Consider the following 16,330-nt stretch of genomic DNA (forward strand, 5'->3'; position numbering starts at 1 on the left):
GGGGGGGGGGCGGGAGCGCTCTCTCCTTTTCTAGACATCTCGGATTGGGGGGGAGGGACCCGAGGGGCCAGGTGGGAAGAGACGCCTGAGAAAGAAAGAAAGAAAGAAAGAAAGAAAGAAAGAAAGAAAGAAAGAAAGAAAGAGGAAGGAAGGAAGGAAGGAAGGAAACGAAAAGAAGGGAAGGAAGCACTAGAAAAGAAAAGAAAAGAAAAGAAAAGAAAAGAAAAGAAAAGAAGGAAGGAAGGAAGTGCTAGGAAAGAAGGAGAAAAGAAAAGAAGGAAAGGACAGAAACGCTAGAAAGAAAGAAAGAAAGAAAGAAAGAAAGAAAGAAAGAAAGAAAGAAAGAAAGAAAGAAAGAAAGAAAGAAAGCGCTAGGAAGAAAAGAAAAGAAGCGCTAGAAAGGAAGGGAGGGAGGGAGGAAGCGGTAGGAAGGAGAGAAGGAAGGAAAGAAAAGAAAAGGAAGGAAAGAAAGAAGGAAAGGACAGAAGCATCTTTCCCCGCCTGGCCCGGCGGGAGCCCCCAGCCCCGAGGTCGCACCGGGGAAAGCTGCACTTTGCTTCTAACACTGCGTGGGGCGGGAGGGGCCCCGCGGGTGGCTTCGCCCAGCAGAGGGGCGGGAGGGGGCTCAGGGGCTCCCCACCCGGCTGGAGCAGCAGACAACGGGTTAACTTCGAGCCGGCCGGGGGGGGTTCCCGCGGAAGGCCCCGATCCTTGAACGCCCCGAGGTCCTCCCGTCCGAAAACTCCCATTGCCCCGGGAGGGTCGGGCCCTGCGTGGAGTGGGTGGTTGTGGTGGGGGCGGTGCGGCTCGGGGGCGATCCGTGGGGGCCTCTCTCGCTCTCACGCACCCTCCAACCCCGCCACGCCGCTCCTGGGTTTCCACGGCTTGGCAGCGGTTCGGGGATCCACTCCGGCGTGGGTCCGCGAGAGAGCCCCAGGATTGGCCTTTGGTGCCCGCAAGGGGAGGCCCGGGCGTGCTGCCTCTGGGGCCGGGGCAGGTAATAACGGGCTGTAGACTGTGTTAGACCCGATGGGGAGGGGAGGCCCCCGTGTGAGCCCCTGGCACCAGCCCCCTTCCTTGGTTCAGAGGGATCTGGGCAAGTTGGGGGCTGGCCCCGATCCGTCCGCCTGGTCCCCAAGACCCGTGCCCTGGGCGAGCCCCCAATCCGAGCGCCTCTGGGGCTCTGAAAACCCGGACTAACCCCGCGGGGCCAGCGGCGGGCCTGGGGCGGGGAAGGGGGTTTAATCAACTCGGACGGGCTGCTTGGGCCAGAGACGGCCCAACTCAAGCTGGGGTTTCTAGGCTCCAGCAGCAGGACCCCCCCCTCCCCCTCCGCACGCCACAAAGGGTTAAGGGCTGAATTCGTGATGCTCAGGGGTGGGAGGCGCTTCCCCCCGTTCCTACTGCCCCCGATAGACTCCGGAGATATTGTCATGCAAAACCAACCAACGCCTTGCCCATTGTCTCCCCAGCCCCAGCCACGTATATTACACGGCGGCAGGTCCCGCCAGCCGGGAGGAGCGGTCTCCGAGCCAAGGGGGGAAGCAGAGGGAGAGGCGCAGAGGGGTGCATGGAGAGGCACCTTCTCCAGGCATCCAGGAACTTGCTGAGCCAGGAGGACCAAGAACTCGGACCAGGGGGGCGAGTGGCTGTCAGACCCCGGGGCGCTGAGGCTGGAGCCCTGAATCGGACTCCAGAGACCAATCCCACCGGTGGTGCCCTCGCTTCTCTCCCTCCTCCGAGCTCTCCGGCCATCCACCTGTGACCTCCTCTATGTACAAAATGGATTACTCTTACCTCAACTCCTACGACTCCTGCATGGCCGCCATGGAAGCCTCTGCCTACGCGGACTTCAGCTCCTGCAGCCAGGCAAACACTTTCCAGTACAACCCCATCAGGACCAGTTTTGGGACCAACCCTGGCTGCCCGCCGCTCAGCACAGCCAACTGCACCTTGGGGGCCCTGAGAGACCACCAGCCTTCGCCTTACTCCACAGGTAAAGACACGAGCCCCGTGACACTGGAGCCAGGGACGGGGTGTGACTGGAGTTGGACCCGGTGCATGAGAAGTTCTCGAGATGCCCAGGCGCTGGCAAGCCAGAGAAGGGTCTACAGGGGACCCGGGGGCTCTTGACATGCTAGGCAAATTTGAACAGATAAAAGTTTGGCAAAGGTCTGAGGGTTTTTTGCACAGCAATCTGCCACGCGATCTCTTTATATCGGGTTCGCTTCTCCCCCCCCAACCCCCCCGGTTTTTTTTTAAACAAAAAGGTATAAACCAATTTTGCAAAATGCAGTTATAAAGATATAAGATTTGGCGTCTAATCAAGTTAAGGAGCCGTATCCCTATGTTCACAGCCAAAACAAATTAATGGGTAATCAGGTTACAGCAACTGGAGGATTAGATCAAGAAATCTAATTTAATATTTGCAGAAATGGCTTCTAGAAATTTTTTTATGAAATTATTAATTTCGAGACTTGAGGGGGTTTGTTTCGTTTTGGGAAGGGATCGCATCCGCCTGAGACCAGCTGTAAGAACCCGGCGCTCGCTGCAAAACCAATGCTTCCCCAGCCGAGGCGTTTCAACGTGTTCTGGGCAGTGTCGGGTCCCTTTGTCACTGATCGGATGGTGTTGGCAATTTACAAAAATACTGAAATCTCCTTACAGCGGCAGGGTCTCTCGCCATCCGATTTTCACATGCTCCGTCCGGCCGAGATACAAACCCATCCCTCGGAAACAGATCTTACTCCCGTTTTAGGTACAAGTCCTAAGACACACGGTCCCCAAATCTGCGCAGGGTTCGAAGCCCAAACCCCGCGCTGTTTAGAAAACACTCCAGGAGACAACAGACTTCAGGCGCTAAGAACTTCAAAGCGGTGCAACGTTCCGCTGTTGTTTTCTGCTAGACCGCTGCCAATCTTTATCCGTAGCCATAAACCTGGGTGTATATAGAGCAGGGAGATGCATATGCATATAGCTATATGGCTATATAGACTAGAGACACGTACAGGATATGCATGTATCTACACATCGATAGCAAGAGATACATGGACATATCCAGCTACACAGAGACACACATTTAGATACAGCTAAGTATATCTTTTATCAGTAGAAACAAATATATTTTTCGTTATAAATATAGATACATCTCTCTCTCTCTTCCCATACACCCTATCTATCTATCTATCTATCTATCTATCCCCATACACCCCCTCTATCTATCTATCTATCTATCTATCTATCATCTATCTATCTATCTATCTATCCCCATACACCCCCTCTATCTATCTATCTATCTATCTATCTATCTATCTATCCCCATACACCCCCTCTATCTATCTATCTATCTATCTATCTATCTATCTATCCCCCTACACCTTATCTATCTATCTATCTATCTATCTATCCCCATACACCTTATCTATCTATCTATCTATCTATCTATCTATCCATCCCCATACACCTTATCTATCTATCTATCTATCTATCTATCTATCCCCATACACCTTATCTATCTATCTATCTATCTATCCATCTATCCCCCTACACCTTATCTATCTATCTATCTATCTATCTATCCATCTATCCCCCTACACCTTATCTATCTATCTATCTATCCATCTATCCCCCTACACCTTATCTATCTATCTATCTATCTATCTATCTATCCCCATACACCTTATCTATCTATCTATCTATCTATCTCTCTCCATGCACTCCATCTAATCTAATCTATCTATCTGCTTAGTGACTGAACCTGTATTAAACAATTTTTTTCTCTCTGGACCAAGTTGCTGGTGATTGTCATTAGTTTCCTCCCTTTTTTTTCTATTTCATTGTATTTCTCCGCGATCTGTCTTTTGCCTTGTGAATAGCCGTGACTTCGCAGTGCCGGTCCCGGGGCAGCTCCCCGGTTTACAACACTGTGTTGCAGTGGTCACCGTTCTCGCTTTAGCGAGGCTGACCCGTAACAAGAATATTTTGACATTTAAACCGTTCGCTCCCGTCTCCGTTTGGTGCGGGGCTTTCGGAGCATTTCGAGAGCTGGATTCGAATTCAACTCCGCTGAATTCAACGGAATTCAACTCCGTTGGCCGAGTCCTTCGCACGGCCAACGAAGCAAAGACATTTTCTACCCCGATACAAATGCTGCGGTCAGGATCCAAAACGATTCCTGGAGGATATTTTTCATGAAGATAAAGACTCCGGGATAGCGATGCCGCATCAGATGCTGCAGCGATTGGGGAAGCTTTGGAAAGGCAAAAATGTACTAAAATAATAATGAATTAATAATAAACCAAATAACTAGCCCGCACGCTACGAAATAGCAATTCAAACAATGATAAGAATGGACTACTTGGTTCTTAAAGTAATTAGCTAATTAAAAATGGACCCACCATAAAAATCATAGCGAGGTAGCGATTAATAACATCTTTAATATGTATAAACCAATAATCAGCAATGCCATCGCTGATCGCATCGAAATATGCACCAGAATCAGATACCAGTCAGCAGTGTCATCATTGTTAGCTAGTGCAACATTCATACTTCGATAGAAACACTAACTGCGATATTATTAACATAGAAGGCACAGAAGCAGAGATCATATAGATGGGATGAATAGTCAAATGCATCATAATTAAACGAGAGTGAAGAATGTAATAATAGCTAATGCACTGTTGATACTTGAACAATATTGAGGCTGGGAGTGTCGTGTCAGAATATCCCAAGTGAGTTAGGAACCCAAGCCAGTGGGAGTTGGATACAGTCCATTGTGAATGGCTATTCATGTCCCATATCTATAGCTAGCTACAGATATAGTCCCCCTTTAACTGCACTCTTTGCTCTCAGACCCTCTCATATTTTCCTGCTAAGTAACGCTCTCCCCCTGTCTTCCCCCCTCTCTCCCCTTCAGTTCCCTACAAGTTCTTCTCGGACCCCTCGGGCATCAACGAGAAGAGAAAGCAGAGAAGGATCCGGACCACGTTCACCAGCTCCCAGCTGAAGGAGCTGGAGAGGGTCTTTGCGGAGACCCACTATCCAGACATCTACACCCGGGAGGAGCTGGCGCTGAAGATCGACCTCACTGAAGCCAGGGTCCAGGTAAGCCCAGTTCCGCCCAGCCCAGTTAGACATGATGTGGCTGGATATTCATGACACAGCGCTTCCCTGAAATGCAGAGTAGCCGACGTTCATTATTACAAATAAATAAGAACCCTTTTATCGAGCACCTTCCATGCAAGGATCTCAAAGTGCCTTCCAGACATGAGGGAGTCAAGCGTCACACCATCCCTGGGAGGTAGGACAGTGTGGACGGAGGCAAGGAGAAAGCCTGTGACTTGTCCAGCTCACACAGTGAGTTAGTGGCAATGCCAGGAATAGACTCCAGGAGTCCTAGCATGCAGTTGCACGCACTAACCATTGTTTCACCCTTCCTTTGTCTAGGGCCCCTATTCAACAAAGCTCTTAAGCAGGTTCTTCATTTTAAGCAGGTACTTCTGTCCTATTCACTTCATTGGGGCTTAAAATCTACTTCAAGTTAAGCACATGCTGCATTGCTTTCCTCAGCTGGGGGGCTCTCTGTCCCAGTTCCCCACCTGTCAAATGGGATTTCCCCACCTCCCAGGTTGGGTTTATAATCGTAGAACCACAGAAATGTCGGGCTGGAAGGGATCTGGAGAAGTCACCTAATCTAGTCCCCTGCGCTGAGGCAGGGCCAAGGAAACCTAGACGGGTGTGTCCAGCCTGGTTTTACAAACCTCCAGTGACCGGCACTCCACAACCTCCCTATTGCAGAGCTTCACTACTCTTAGAGTTCCAAAGTGTCTCCTAATATCTGACCTAAATCTCCCTTGCTGCAGATTAAAGTCCATTATTTCTTGTCTGCAAAAAGAAGAACAGGAGTACTTGTGGCACCTTAGAGACTAACAAATTTATTAGAGCATAAGCTTTCGTGGACTACAGCCCACTTCTTCGGATGCATATGCATATGGGCTGTAGTCCACGAAAGCTTATGCTCTAATAAATTTGTTAGTCTCTAAGGTGCCACAAGTACTCCTGTTCTTCTTTTTGCGGATACAGACTAACACGGCTGTTACTCTGAAACCTATTTCTTGTCTGATCTTCAGTGGACATGTGTCCTGCACAGGACACTCCCGTTAACACACCCCAGCATGAGATCAGCCTTTTTGCATCTGCATCACGGCACTGGCCTGTGTTCAGTCTGTGATCTTTGTCAGCACTACTGCTGTCTAGCGAGTTACTTCCCATTTTGCAGTGGTGCGTTCGATTTTGCCTTCCTAAGTGTAGTACTTTGCACTTGTCTTTATTGAATTTCATCTGGTCGATTGCAAACCAAGGTGTGGAGGTCAGTTTGAATTCTAACCCTGTCCTCCACCTGTGGGCCTGGTGCCAGAATCCCTGGGGTTGGCTGACACCACCTCCCAGCTTGGTGTCAGCCACCGATTTTATAAGCATCCTCTCCACTCCATTATCCACGTCATTAATGAAAATATTGGCTAGCACCTGACCCAGGACAGACCCCTACTAGATACGGCCTCGCAGTTTGACAGGAAACCATTGATAACTACTCTTTGGATAGGGTTTTGCAACCACGTGTGCAACCACCAAATAATTCCATCTAAACCACATTTCTCTAGTCTGCCGACCAGATTGTCACGTGGGGCTGTGTCAAAAGCCTTGCGAAAATCGAGAGCGATCTATTGCTCCCCCACAGCCATGAGGCCAGTAACCCCGTCAAAATACTGAAGCTGAATACGAGAATATGAGAATAAGTACTTAGCAGCTGCTTGGATTGAGCTGTATAAGTCACTAGAAGTGATGGAGCATTATGCAGCATGGGGACTGGTGGTTAGGACTCCTGGGTTTACCTCTGCCATATAGCTGGCCAGATCTGGGCCCCACTGGGTCGGGCACTGCACAGACACATGGGAAGACCTGGTCCTGCCCCAAAGATTCCAGAAGAGAATCATCTCGAGTTAGTAGCCTGCAATTCAAGGCCCCAATTCAGGAGCATATCCCTGTTCAGGGGAGCACGTGCTTTCCTGAACAACGTGCAATGGGTGGACCGTTTTTCCACCAGGAGGGTAATTAACCGTTAGAACAACTTGCCCAGTGATGTGATGGATTCGCCATCCCCCGACGTCTTTAAATCGAGACTGGCTGTCTTTCTAAAAGCAACGCTCTGGCTCCAGCCGAAGTTGTGGGCCTGGTGCCAGAATCCCTGGGGTTGGTTCTCTGGCCTGGGCTCTATGCGGGGCTTAGACGCAATGAATTTTTGAAGGTGTAGCCCTTCCTGAAGCAGGCCCAAAGTCATGGCTCAGCTCCGGCCCCTTGAACACTCGGGGTATCAACCCAATGTGACCTCAGCCCCCTTATGAATTATCCCGCACTGAGCCGTCCCAAGGCGTCAGTCCGAGTTTGGCACAGACGAGGTCTCTGTGTTTCAGCACAACAGCAGGTCCCCACCCCGTTCAGACGCCCGTTCAGCAGGTGGCCTCCTCCCTCGGAGGCAAGTGGGGCTTTAAAGAACCGCTTGTCGCTGGCTGGAAGGCAGGGGCCGTGGGGCCGGGCTCCTGGGTCTGTCTCGCTCAGTGCGTCTGAGAGGCAGACAGGGAGGCAGGAGAAACAGGAGCTCGTCTCCGGCAGTGGTTGCTCCTGGGGTGAGGGAGCTGCCTTTTATTTTTTCTGGGAACAAAGCACTGGGGAAAGGAGCTGGCCCAACAGTGCAGGGGCCCTGCGTCTGGGCAGCAGCCCCTGGTTCCTCCCCCACTAGGTGCCCTCGAAGCACTACCCAGAGGACACCCCGACTAAGGTTAGCGCTCCTCGTCCACTGAGCTCAAAGCCCTTTACCCAGGTGACAAGGCCCATGATCCACGTTGGACAGATGGGGAAACTGAGGCAGCAGCAAGGCAAGGGACGTAGCCTGGGTCATGTGGCAGGTCAGCTGGGAATAGACCCCACAACTCCTGACACTCCTGCTTATTCCTTAAGCCGCTGGGCCCCCTGCAGCAGGCTCCTCATTTAGCGCTACCTTTAATTAGGCGTCAGGAGCTGGTTACACAGTCCCGGCAGGTCCCGGTGCCCGTCCAGTCCTTGTCCCGGCTCTCTCGGCTGAGACTGCCAAGAGTGATGCAAATTAGGACCAGAAGGATGGTGTGTGTGTGTGTGGGGGGGGGGTGTTAACCCCCCCTTCAAATTCCGTCTTGTAAAACACCCAGCGTCAGTGGCCATTCGGGCACAACGGCATCACAGTGGGTCACAGCAGCCGGCCTGGCCTGGCCGATCGCTGCCTGCCCTCGTCTCCCATCCTAGGGCCAGCAGACCCCACAGACGCCACGCGGCTCATCTGCCTGGAGGAGCCAGGCCGGCTTAGTGCCAATTTCTCCCGGGGTCAGCTGCCGAGAAACGGCCACGCCGGCTGCGGGCCCCGTGAGCGCTGACTGGGCTGGTCGTTGGCGGCTCCGCTTCGCCTCGTGCGGCAGGGAACCTCTGCGCCAGGCTCCAGCTCCTCTTAGAAAACAGGCGCTTGTCACTCGGCCCAAACGAGTCTGGCTCCAGAGAGGCAGCCCTCTCTAGTCCCTCCCCGGAGCCATCACAGGCTGCGTGCGAGCTCCTAATTCCGCTGTGAGGTGGCTGCGCCGTTACCGAGCCCGGCGGCTGCGGCATGAGCAGCGGGAGCAGACAAATGGCTCAGGAAACAGAGCTCCTGTCTCTGTGCAAATCTCCCTGTGGCACAAACTACAGCCAGGCGCTGCAGGGCTCAGACCCAGGCCTTTAGCACCAGCCTTAGCACTCGATCTGAAGGGGCTGCTGGTTGTGAATGGCCGCCTCTTATCTGCCCCTGGATCGACCACTAGAGGGAGCCACAGTCAGCTAACCCAGCCACGGAAAAAAGCCACAGCGAAATATAAGGAGGAGCAGAAATGCTAGTAAATTGAGATTTTCTTTTTCAGTGGTGGGCATCGAACTGGGTCTGGGGAGGAGAGACAGGCAGGGCCAGAGACAGGAGACAAAGGGCTCGATTCTCCCCTCCTGTTCAGGGTTACTCCGGATTTACACGGGGTGAGAGCGAGCGGCACTGGGCGCTTCAGAACAAGGACTCGGTGTGGGGCTTTACACAAGGGGGCCTGGCCTCGGCTCCACGTGCTACTGGAACATACTGATAACTAAGAATAAAGGCCGGGGGAAGGAAAGGCCTTTTCGTTGCTGTAACCGTAACGATCATTTCTCGGAGCCCAGTTCTGCTCTCAGCGATGCAGGTGAAAATCCAGGAAACTCCCATCAGTGAATGGAGAATCCGGTGCTCAGGCAGAAAGGGCCAATAACTAGGTTCCAGGACTGGCAGTCAGTGCAGGGGCAGTGAAAACTCACCAGCCCCCCATGCCACAAGACTGCCCAGAGCATAAAGCTTTTTGGGCCAGAGCTCGTGCGTTTGTTATCGGTGCACCCAGCGCTTGGCTCTTGGCACTATTGCAAATGCCAAGGGTTGCCACCCCCAACCCTTCAAAAATCAGACAGCAGGCCCCCAAATTGTTCAATTTTTTTTTAATTGGGATCTTATTTGCCTGCAGCTTCCCTAGCCTTGTTACAAAGAAAGCTGAGATTCTCACACAATTGCCTAAGTCCCGGAACTGGAGCGTTAAGGGGAAAAAAATCAGCTATTGTGAAATGGGGACAAGTCATTTCCCCTCCCAGGAGAAAATATGTTCCCGGCTGTGATAAAAAAGACGGTGGTCGGTTGTTCTCTGTGCCCACTGACTGTACAATCAGACGCAACCAGCGTAACCTGCAGCCAGGGAGATTTAGGTTAGCTAATATTAGCAGGTGTGTTGTGAGCAAGACACGAGAAGTCATTCTTCCACTCTACTCTGCGCTGGTTAGGCCTCAGCTGGAGTATTGTGTCCAGTTCTGGGCACCGCATTTCAAAAAAGATGTGGAGAAATTGGAGAGGGTCCAGAGAAGAGCAACAAGAATGATTAAAGGTCTTGAGAACATGACTTATGAAGGAAGGCTGAAAGAATTGGGTTTGTTTAGTTTGGAAAAGAGAAGACTGAGAGGGGACATGATAGCAGTTTTCAGGTATTTAAAAGGGTGTCATAAGGAGGAGGGAGAAAACTTGTTCACCTTAGCCTCTAAGGATAGAACCAGAAGCAATGGGCTTAAACTGCAGCAAGGGAGGTCTAGGTTGGACATTAGGAAAAAGTTCCTAACTGTCAGGGTGGTTAAACACTGGAATAAATTGCCTAGGGAGGTTGTGGAATCTCCATCTCTGGAGATATTTAAGAGTAGGTTAGATAAATGTCTATCAGGGATGGTCTAGACAGTATTTGGTCTTGCCATGAGGGCAGAGGACTGGACTCGATGACCTCTCGAGGTCCCTTCCAGTCCTAGAATCTATGAATCTATGAATAGGAGAACCTGGGTTGTTGTCTCTGGAACAGGCTTCCAAGGGAGGTTGTGGAATCCCCATCATTGGAGGTTTGTAAGACCAGGTTGGACAAACACCTGCCAGGGATAGCCTAGGCCCGTGGTTCTCAATCTACTTGCCATTGTGGGCCACATATGCAGCTCTCTCTGAGTTATGTGGGCCACATCCACACAATATATATACCACCTGTATGGCCCTGAGGATGTCACATGGGCTCAGCTGTGTGCTGATTGGGCCACAAGCGGGCCGCAGGTTGAGAACCACTTGGAGCAGGGGGCTGGGCTTGATGACCTCGCCAGGTCCCTTCCCACTTGACATTTCTATGATTCTATGAAAATCGTGAAAGTTGGCAACACTGCCAATAAAATAATAATAATAATAATAATAATAAAAGAACCAACAGCCTGTCCGTGAAATGAATGGCTGGTAAATTTCCAACACAAAAGAAAAAGGACTAGAATTTAACAGCGAATACAATCGCCTTGTGTGGCCAACAACCACCCAATCTCCACTCAACCCCCTCCTTTAAACTCAGCCCCGATGCATAGCCCAACTCAGAGAAGACAGCACTGAATGAAATGCCCATCACACCATCGATGAAGATCTCTCACTATTGCACCACATGGTGCTTTAGAGCCCAGAATAAAAGTGGCCAGTCCCTTCCTGAGATGCACCGAGCACCTCCATTAACCGAGTCCCAGATCCTGAGAGGCATTTGTCATGTTCACGGCACGCACACAGAGAAGTTAGAGAAAAACCTAAATCCTTGGCTGGGAGGTGGCAACGTAACACTGCTTTATTAATTAGAATTCAGAAGGATAACACACAAGAACCAAAGAGAAAGAGAGAGAGAAAGCAGGCTGCTCGCTGAGGCAGCGGCACAACTCACCCCACCTTATTCTAGATGGATTGCAGCTAGCTAAGCCAGCTTGCACGCTTCCCTGCAGAGCCCCCTAGCCTGCCATCAGGATCAGGAAAACACCGTGGGCATTTAAAGTACCAGCTTATCGTTTTAATACAGTTTTCAATATACTGCAGTATTTGGGCACCTAACTCCAAGTGATGTCAATGGGGATTAGGTGCTTAAATACCTTTGAGGATCTGGACCCTGCTGCCTTTGGGAAGTCTGATCAAGAAGTGGGGATTTGTATAGGCGGTTGGATGGAGATCCTCAGATGGAAGGTGCCATAGAGGTGCAAGTGAAATCATTATTAAGCCTTACTGTGATTCCATCATTCAAGAGACAGCTGACTAGGTTGTGGGTGGATCCCTCTTTCCTCGCTTGACTTGGTTTTTCTGTCCCCCCCCTCCCGTTTCCGGTCACCGTCCCACCCCTCACCCCATCCAGGTTTGGTTCCAGAACCGACGCGCCAAGTTCCGCAAGCAAGAACGGGCAGCAAATGCCAAGGGGGTGAATGGCGGCTCCTCGGCCAACAAGAAATCTGACCCGCGCTCCTCTTCGGAAGACGACGAGTCCAAGGAGTCCAACTGCAGCCCCACCCCGGACAGCACCGCGTCGCTGCCCACCACGGGTAGCCTCAACAGCCCCGGGAGTAGCCTGAGCCCCAGCCCAGGCACGGGTCAGGGCCTCGGACCCAGCCACGCCGCCCAGTCCTTAAAGGCTCCCATCTGGCCAGGGGTCAGCACCAGCAACGGTGCCACCAACACGGCGGAGCTCCTGAAGGCGTGGCAGCCGGCCGAGGCCATGCCAGGACCTTTCTCCGGCGTCCTCTCCTCCTTCCACAGGAAGCCCAACGCCCTCAAGACAAACCTGTTCTAATGACCGGGAACGGACCGCGCCAAACAAACATTGCCAACTCCTTCGTGTGCCATTGTGTGCGACATCAAATATCTCCCCCCCTCCACCCCCTTCCCTAGCTAGTAGTCTCCAAGGTTCCTCTCTCTGTCCACAGAGCTGGGTAGACCCCCACAGGCCTCCGGGAAGGCCCAGATTCTCCCAGGCTGGAGGGAAGTACTGAAACAGACACCCGGCGGAGCCATGCCTGCAGCCCACCATCTCGTCCGTGCTTCTAGCAGTACCCGAGAGGACAAATGATGCACCCCCCGCACTGAACTGCCCCTCACCCCGCACATCCCTAGGGAGGTCGACCTCGCCCAGCCGTGAGGCCGGCTTAGTGACTACCAAGCAGCTTCCCTCGGAGTGGGGACCAGGGCGGCCGGCCAGGCACTCACCTCCGGTAGAACAGCCGTCTGGTGGATCAGGTACTGGGGAAGCTCTTCCCCACCTCCCCCCCAACGTGCACAGGGCTCTGGGTGAGAAACATCACCTTCTGCTGCCACCACTGTTCTCCTAGGGTGCTTAGATCGCAGTGGAAGAGTGGTCTCCTTTTTGAGCTCCTGGGATACCAGGGTCCCCTGGGTGTGCAGTGGTCTCCGGACCAGGCCAGGCTTTGCCTCATTTTAAATGTCTGTACAGACGTAGCTATATCTAGGGAGGGGGAGTACTCCAACAGCCAGCAGCCCAGGGAAGAGGGGGCGTGGAGAGCAGCTAATCCTTCTGCTGAGAAGCAAGGAGCCTTCCCCAGTGTGCCACTGAGCCGTTAGCCACGGGCAGGGCAGGCGTGGGAGGGCATTTCGTGGCCCTGTTTGGCCAGAGGCCTATGCTAGCCATCTCTTGGGTAAGATGCAGTCAGGGACAGAGCAGAGAGAGCGTTTCTTCAGCTTCCCATGACCCCTTAGGAACCAAGGAAGGGGTGTAACGGCCCTGCGTAATCCCGGGGATGCAGGTGGGTGTAGTGGAAAGCTGTGATTGGACAGTCCCTGGTCAGAAATAGGCAGTTTCTCGCCCCCACAACGTCCATTCACCTTGACCCCCATCCTGAGAGGTAGCAGGGCTCCTCTGTCCAGGCCTGGGTCGCAGCTGCGGCTGGAAATCAGGCGTAAGTTCAGCACCAACTCCGCCTCACTATGGGGAGATGTGGATGGGCACCATGTGTAGCCCCTTCTGAACCCCTCCAACTGTTTTTGGGGACCACCAGGCCCGGCTCCTTGGGGCCCACTAGAGGAAGGCCCTAGCACCCTCACGCTTAGCCCCAGACCGGAGGGGCAGCCATTTTGAAAGACTATCCGTGGCGATGCTCTTCCCCACTGACTCCTACGACGTAACACTGTGATTGAAAATACCGCAGCGGGCAGCCGGCGCCCCATGGCACTGGACTGGTTTCTCCGTCAAGCCAAGCGGGATCCTTGCGACGCCTTCTCCATCCAGCAGAGGGCAGGTTTGAGGCCATCAGGCAAAGGAGAGGCACTTTCTTTCGGGTGCGGCCAACGCGGATCGTTTCTTTTATTGCTCAATGTTGAATTTCAATGGAGACATTGCCCAGCGGTGGAAGGAGAGAAGAAAGCACTTTATGGTGGGGCTGGGCAGGCCAGCTGACCCTGTCTTGGCATGTACCTCGTTGGGTGAGCGAGGATCAGAACAACACAGGCACGGAGAGGACTGCAGACAGTTGCTGGCAGTGCCTGGATCCACTTATCCCAATCTCTACCGCTGCAAGGACCCCAGAGAGCCAGCAGGGACCACCGGACCGTGCTCCTCAGGTGCAGAAAGGAAACCAGGCCACTATGTTTGTTTAGGACCCCTCATCCCACCGAATTCAAAGCATTTCACAGACGGCGCACAGAGGGACCGCGCGCCCACCACTCAGACGCTGCTCCAGGAAGTGGAGACGAACGCGGGGTCCACATGGAGCCGCGGAGGGCATTGGAGGGAGGCGGGATGACGTCACGCTCCAGGTGGGCGAGGACCCCAGAATTGGTGACTTTCTGGCAGAGCTAAGGGCCAGGGTTCATGCATGGTTTTGCCTCTTCCCTGGAAGACGACCCCTCCAGCAGCCAGCACTGCTCACTAGCGGGCAGGGTCCCGGGGAGCCCCTTGCCTCGGACACCGTGTCGGTGCATTGACTGACTTCCCCGCAGCACAGCATCTCACCCAGCCACCCGGCTGAGGCATGGTTTGGCCCTGGCTCCACCAGAAGGACTCCCCCAGCCCACGCGCCTGCACCACCGGGGTGTCTTGTGAAGGTCGCTGACCAGGCCCAGCCCTGTTGACCTGGGACGATCGAAGGAGGAATGGCTGCAAATTGCAGACACCTCAGACACTGACGTTAACGCCCAGCCTGCTTCTGTGCTGCCGGGCTTGGGCCTCTAGTGGAGAGAGCCGTGACTCGTGCCCCTTTTCCCTTGGGTGAGGGCAGAGGGAGCCACATGGTCTTGCCAGCTGCAGACCGTTCCGGAAGCGGACCGTGGGCAATATTAACAAGTATTGAACATCTAGGAGCTTGGGAAGGCCTAAGAGCTGCTGAGGGAGGGGCAGGGTTGGGGTCTAACCAGAACTCAGAAGGGACCGATCCCTGAATGGCTATTGCAGGCCCAGAACTCACAGCCACAGCAGGCCCAGTCACCGCAGCGGAGAGTTCCAAAGATGCCTAACGCAATGAGGTGCCCAACCCCCACTGGAATACTATAGGAGTTGGGTGCTCGGGCTGGGCATCCCAGACCATGCTGTAGTCAGCGCCTGTTGTCACAGAGCAGACCCCTGCGGAGGGAGGAAACGGGTCAGAGGAGACACCGGAGGCTGCTGAAGTCTTGTCACAAAGCCTCTGGCTTCAGGCAGGTGTTAGCAGAGGGTTGGTCTGGTGTGGCCCTGCTGAGATTAGCACAGCTGCGTGATCTGGGTGTGTGTATGTGTTTGTGTGTGTGTTCTTCACAGAGATGGTGGGTGCTGGATCAGTGCCATTTGTAGTTACAGCCGGAGCCTGTCCACATGGACACGCCCACAAATCTACCTTCCATTGCCTGACAAACTCCTGAGCATCACACACAGCCTGTGGCCATTGGCACCAAAGCTAATTCCTAGCACCAGGGCAGTAGCTCCGCTTGTGGGTTCATCAGTGGGGCACGTCCCTCCCTCGGGTGCAGGGAGGCGGAACAAGAAGAGGTATTTAGCCACTCTCCAGTTCCATGATGTTATTGTGCATTCAGCCGGCGCTAAGGCTGAAGGAGAGATGGGATTCCATCCCTGGAGAATGTATCTCAGAGAGGAACCTACCCACGATGAACCTCATCTCTGGGGAGGTGTCTGTGTACGGGGAAAGTAAAAGGGTCATTAATGTGGAAGAAGCAAAGTCATTAAGGTCCCCTGCAGATCTTAGGAAAGGTTGTGGGGTCGGCTCTGCTGACTTCTGGCGCTTCCTCTGCTGTGAGGAACCGATCACTTTCTGTCCTCAATGACCAGAGTTGAAAGCAGAACATCCCAACGCGCAGCTGGTAGGGTCAAGCTCATGAATTCAATGAGCCATCTAATGGGGGTGGTGAAGGGTCACCGGCCGACCCCCTTCCATTGAGCACTAGCTACGCAAACACTGCTCACTCATGCTTTTGTGCCTCATGGGTTCTTCCATTGTCCTCATGCGCTCTGCTGGGTTTGGAAGTTCTGCTCCAGTGGTGAGGCCAGGCAAACAGGACGCAGCAGGGGCCAGGGGAGAAGGCAGAGCCCTAATGCCACAGGGGCCAGGCGCATGCCCTTTATTCACAGAGGAGGGGGACACTTGGGACCCTACAAGTGGGCTGTTTACCAGGCACGGGGCATCTTGCTGGTTCAGCCATCCCCATCAGGATCGGCTCCGCAGCCCCTTTGGGCGCTGAGGTCCCCTCTCGTTGGATGCTGGACGACTGTTGTTGTTTTTTTTAAACTGTTCTGTAATTTATTGAACCCATTTGCAAATTATACTAATCCAAATAAAACTTAATTTATTGAAAAAGCCATTGGCTGTCTCTGCTCTTCGGGAAGGGGGGACAGGAATGTGGTGGGGGAACCCCAGCTTGGCCTGGAGAGATGGAGGATGGGGAATGTTACTT

General features: G+C 53.1%; 1 protein-coding gene across 1 annotated transcript; it reads left to right on the forward strand.

Moving 5' to 3' along the window:
* Positions 1 to 1,664: 1,664 nt before the first annotated feature.
* Positions 1,665 to 13,250, forward strand: PHOX2A (paired like homeobox 2A). The gene is made up of 3 exons (XM_054018504.1): positions 1,665 to 1,996; positions 4,916 to 5,103; positions 11,799 to 13,250. The coding sequence occupies exons 1-3, from the start codon at positions 1,774 to 1,776 to the stop codon at positions 12,228 to 12,230; spliced, it is 843 nt and encodes a 280-aa protein (XP_053874479.1). The 5' UTR covers positions 1,665 to 1,773; the 3' UTR covers positions 12,231 to 13,250.
* The last annotated feature ends 3,080 nt before the right edge of the window (positions 13,251 to 16,330 follow it).

The sequence above is a fragment of the Malaclemys terrapin genome, chromosome 1 (assembly GCF_027887155.1).
Source record: "Malaclemys terrapin pileata isolate rMalTer1 chromosome 1, rMalTer1.hap1, whole genome shotgun sequence".
NCBI lineage: Eukaryota > Metazoa > Chordata > Testudines > Emydidae > Malaclemys > Malaclemys terrapin.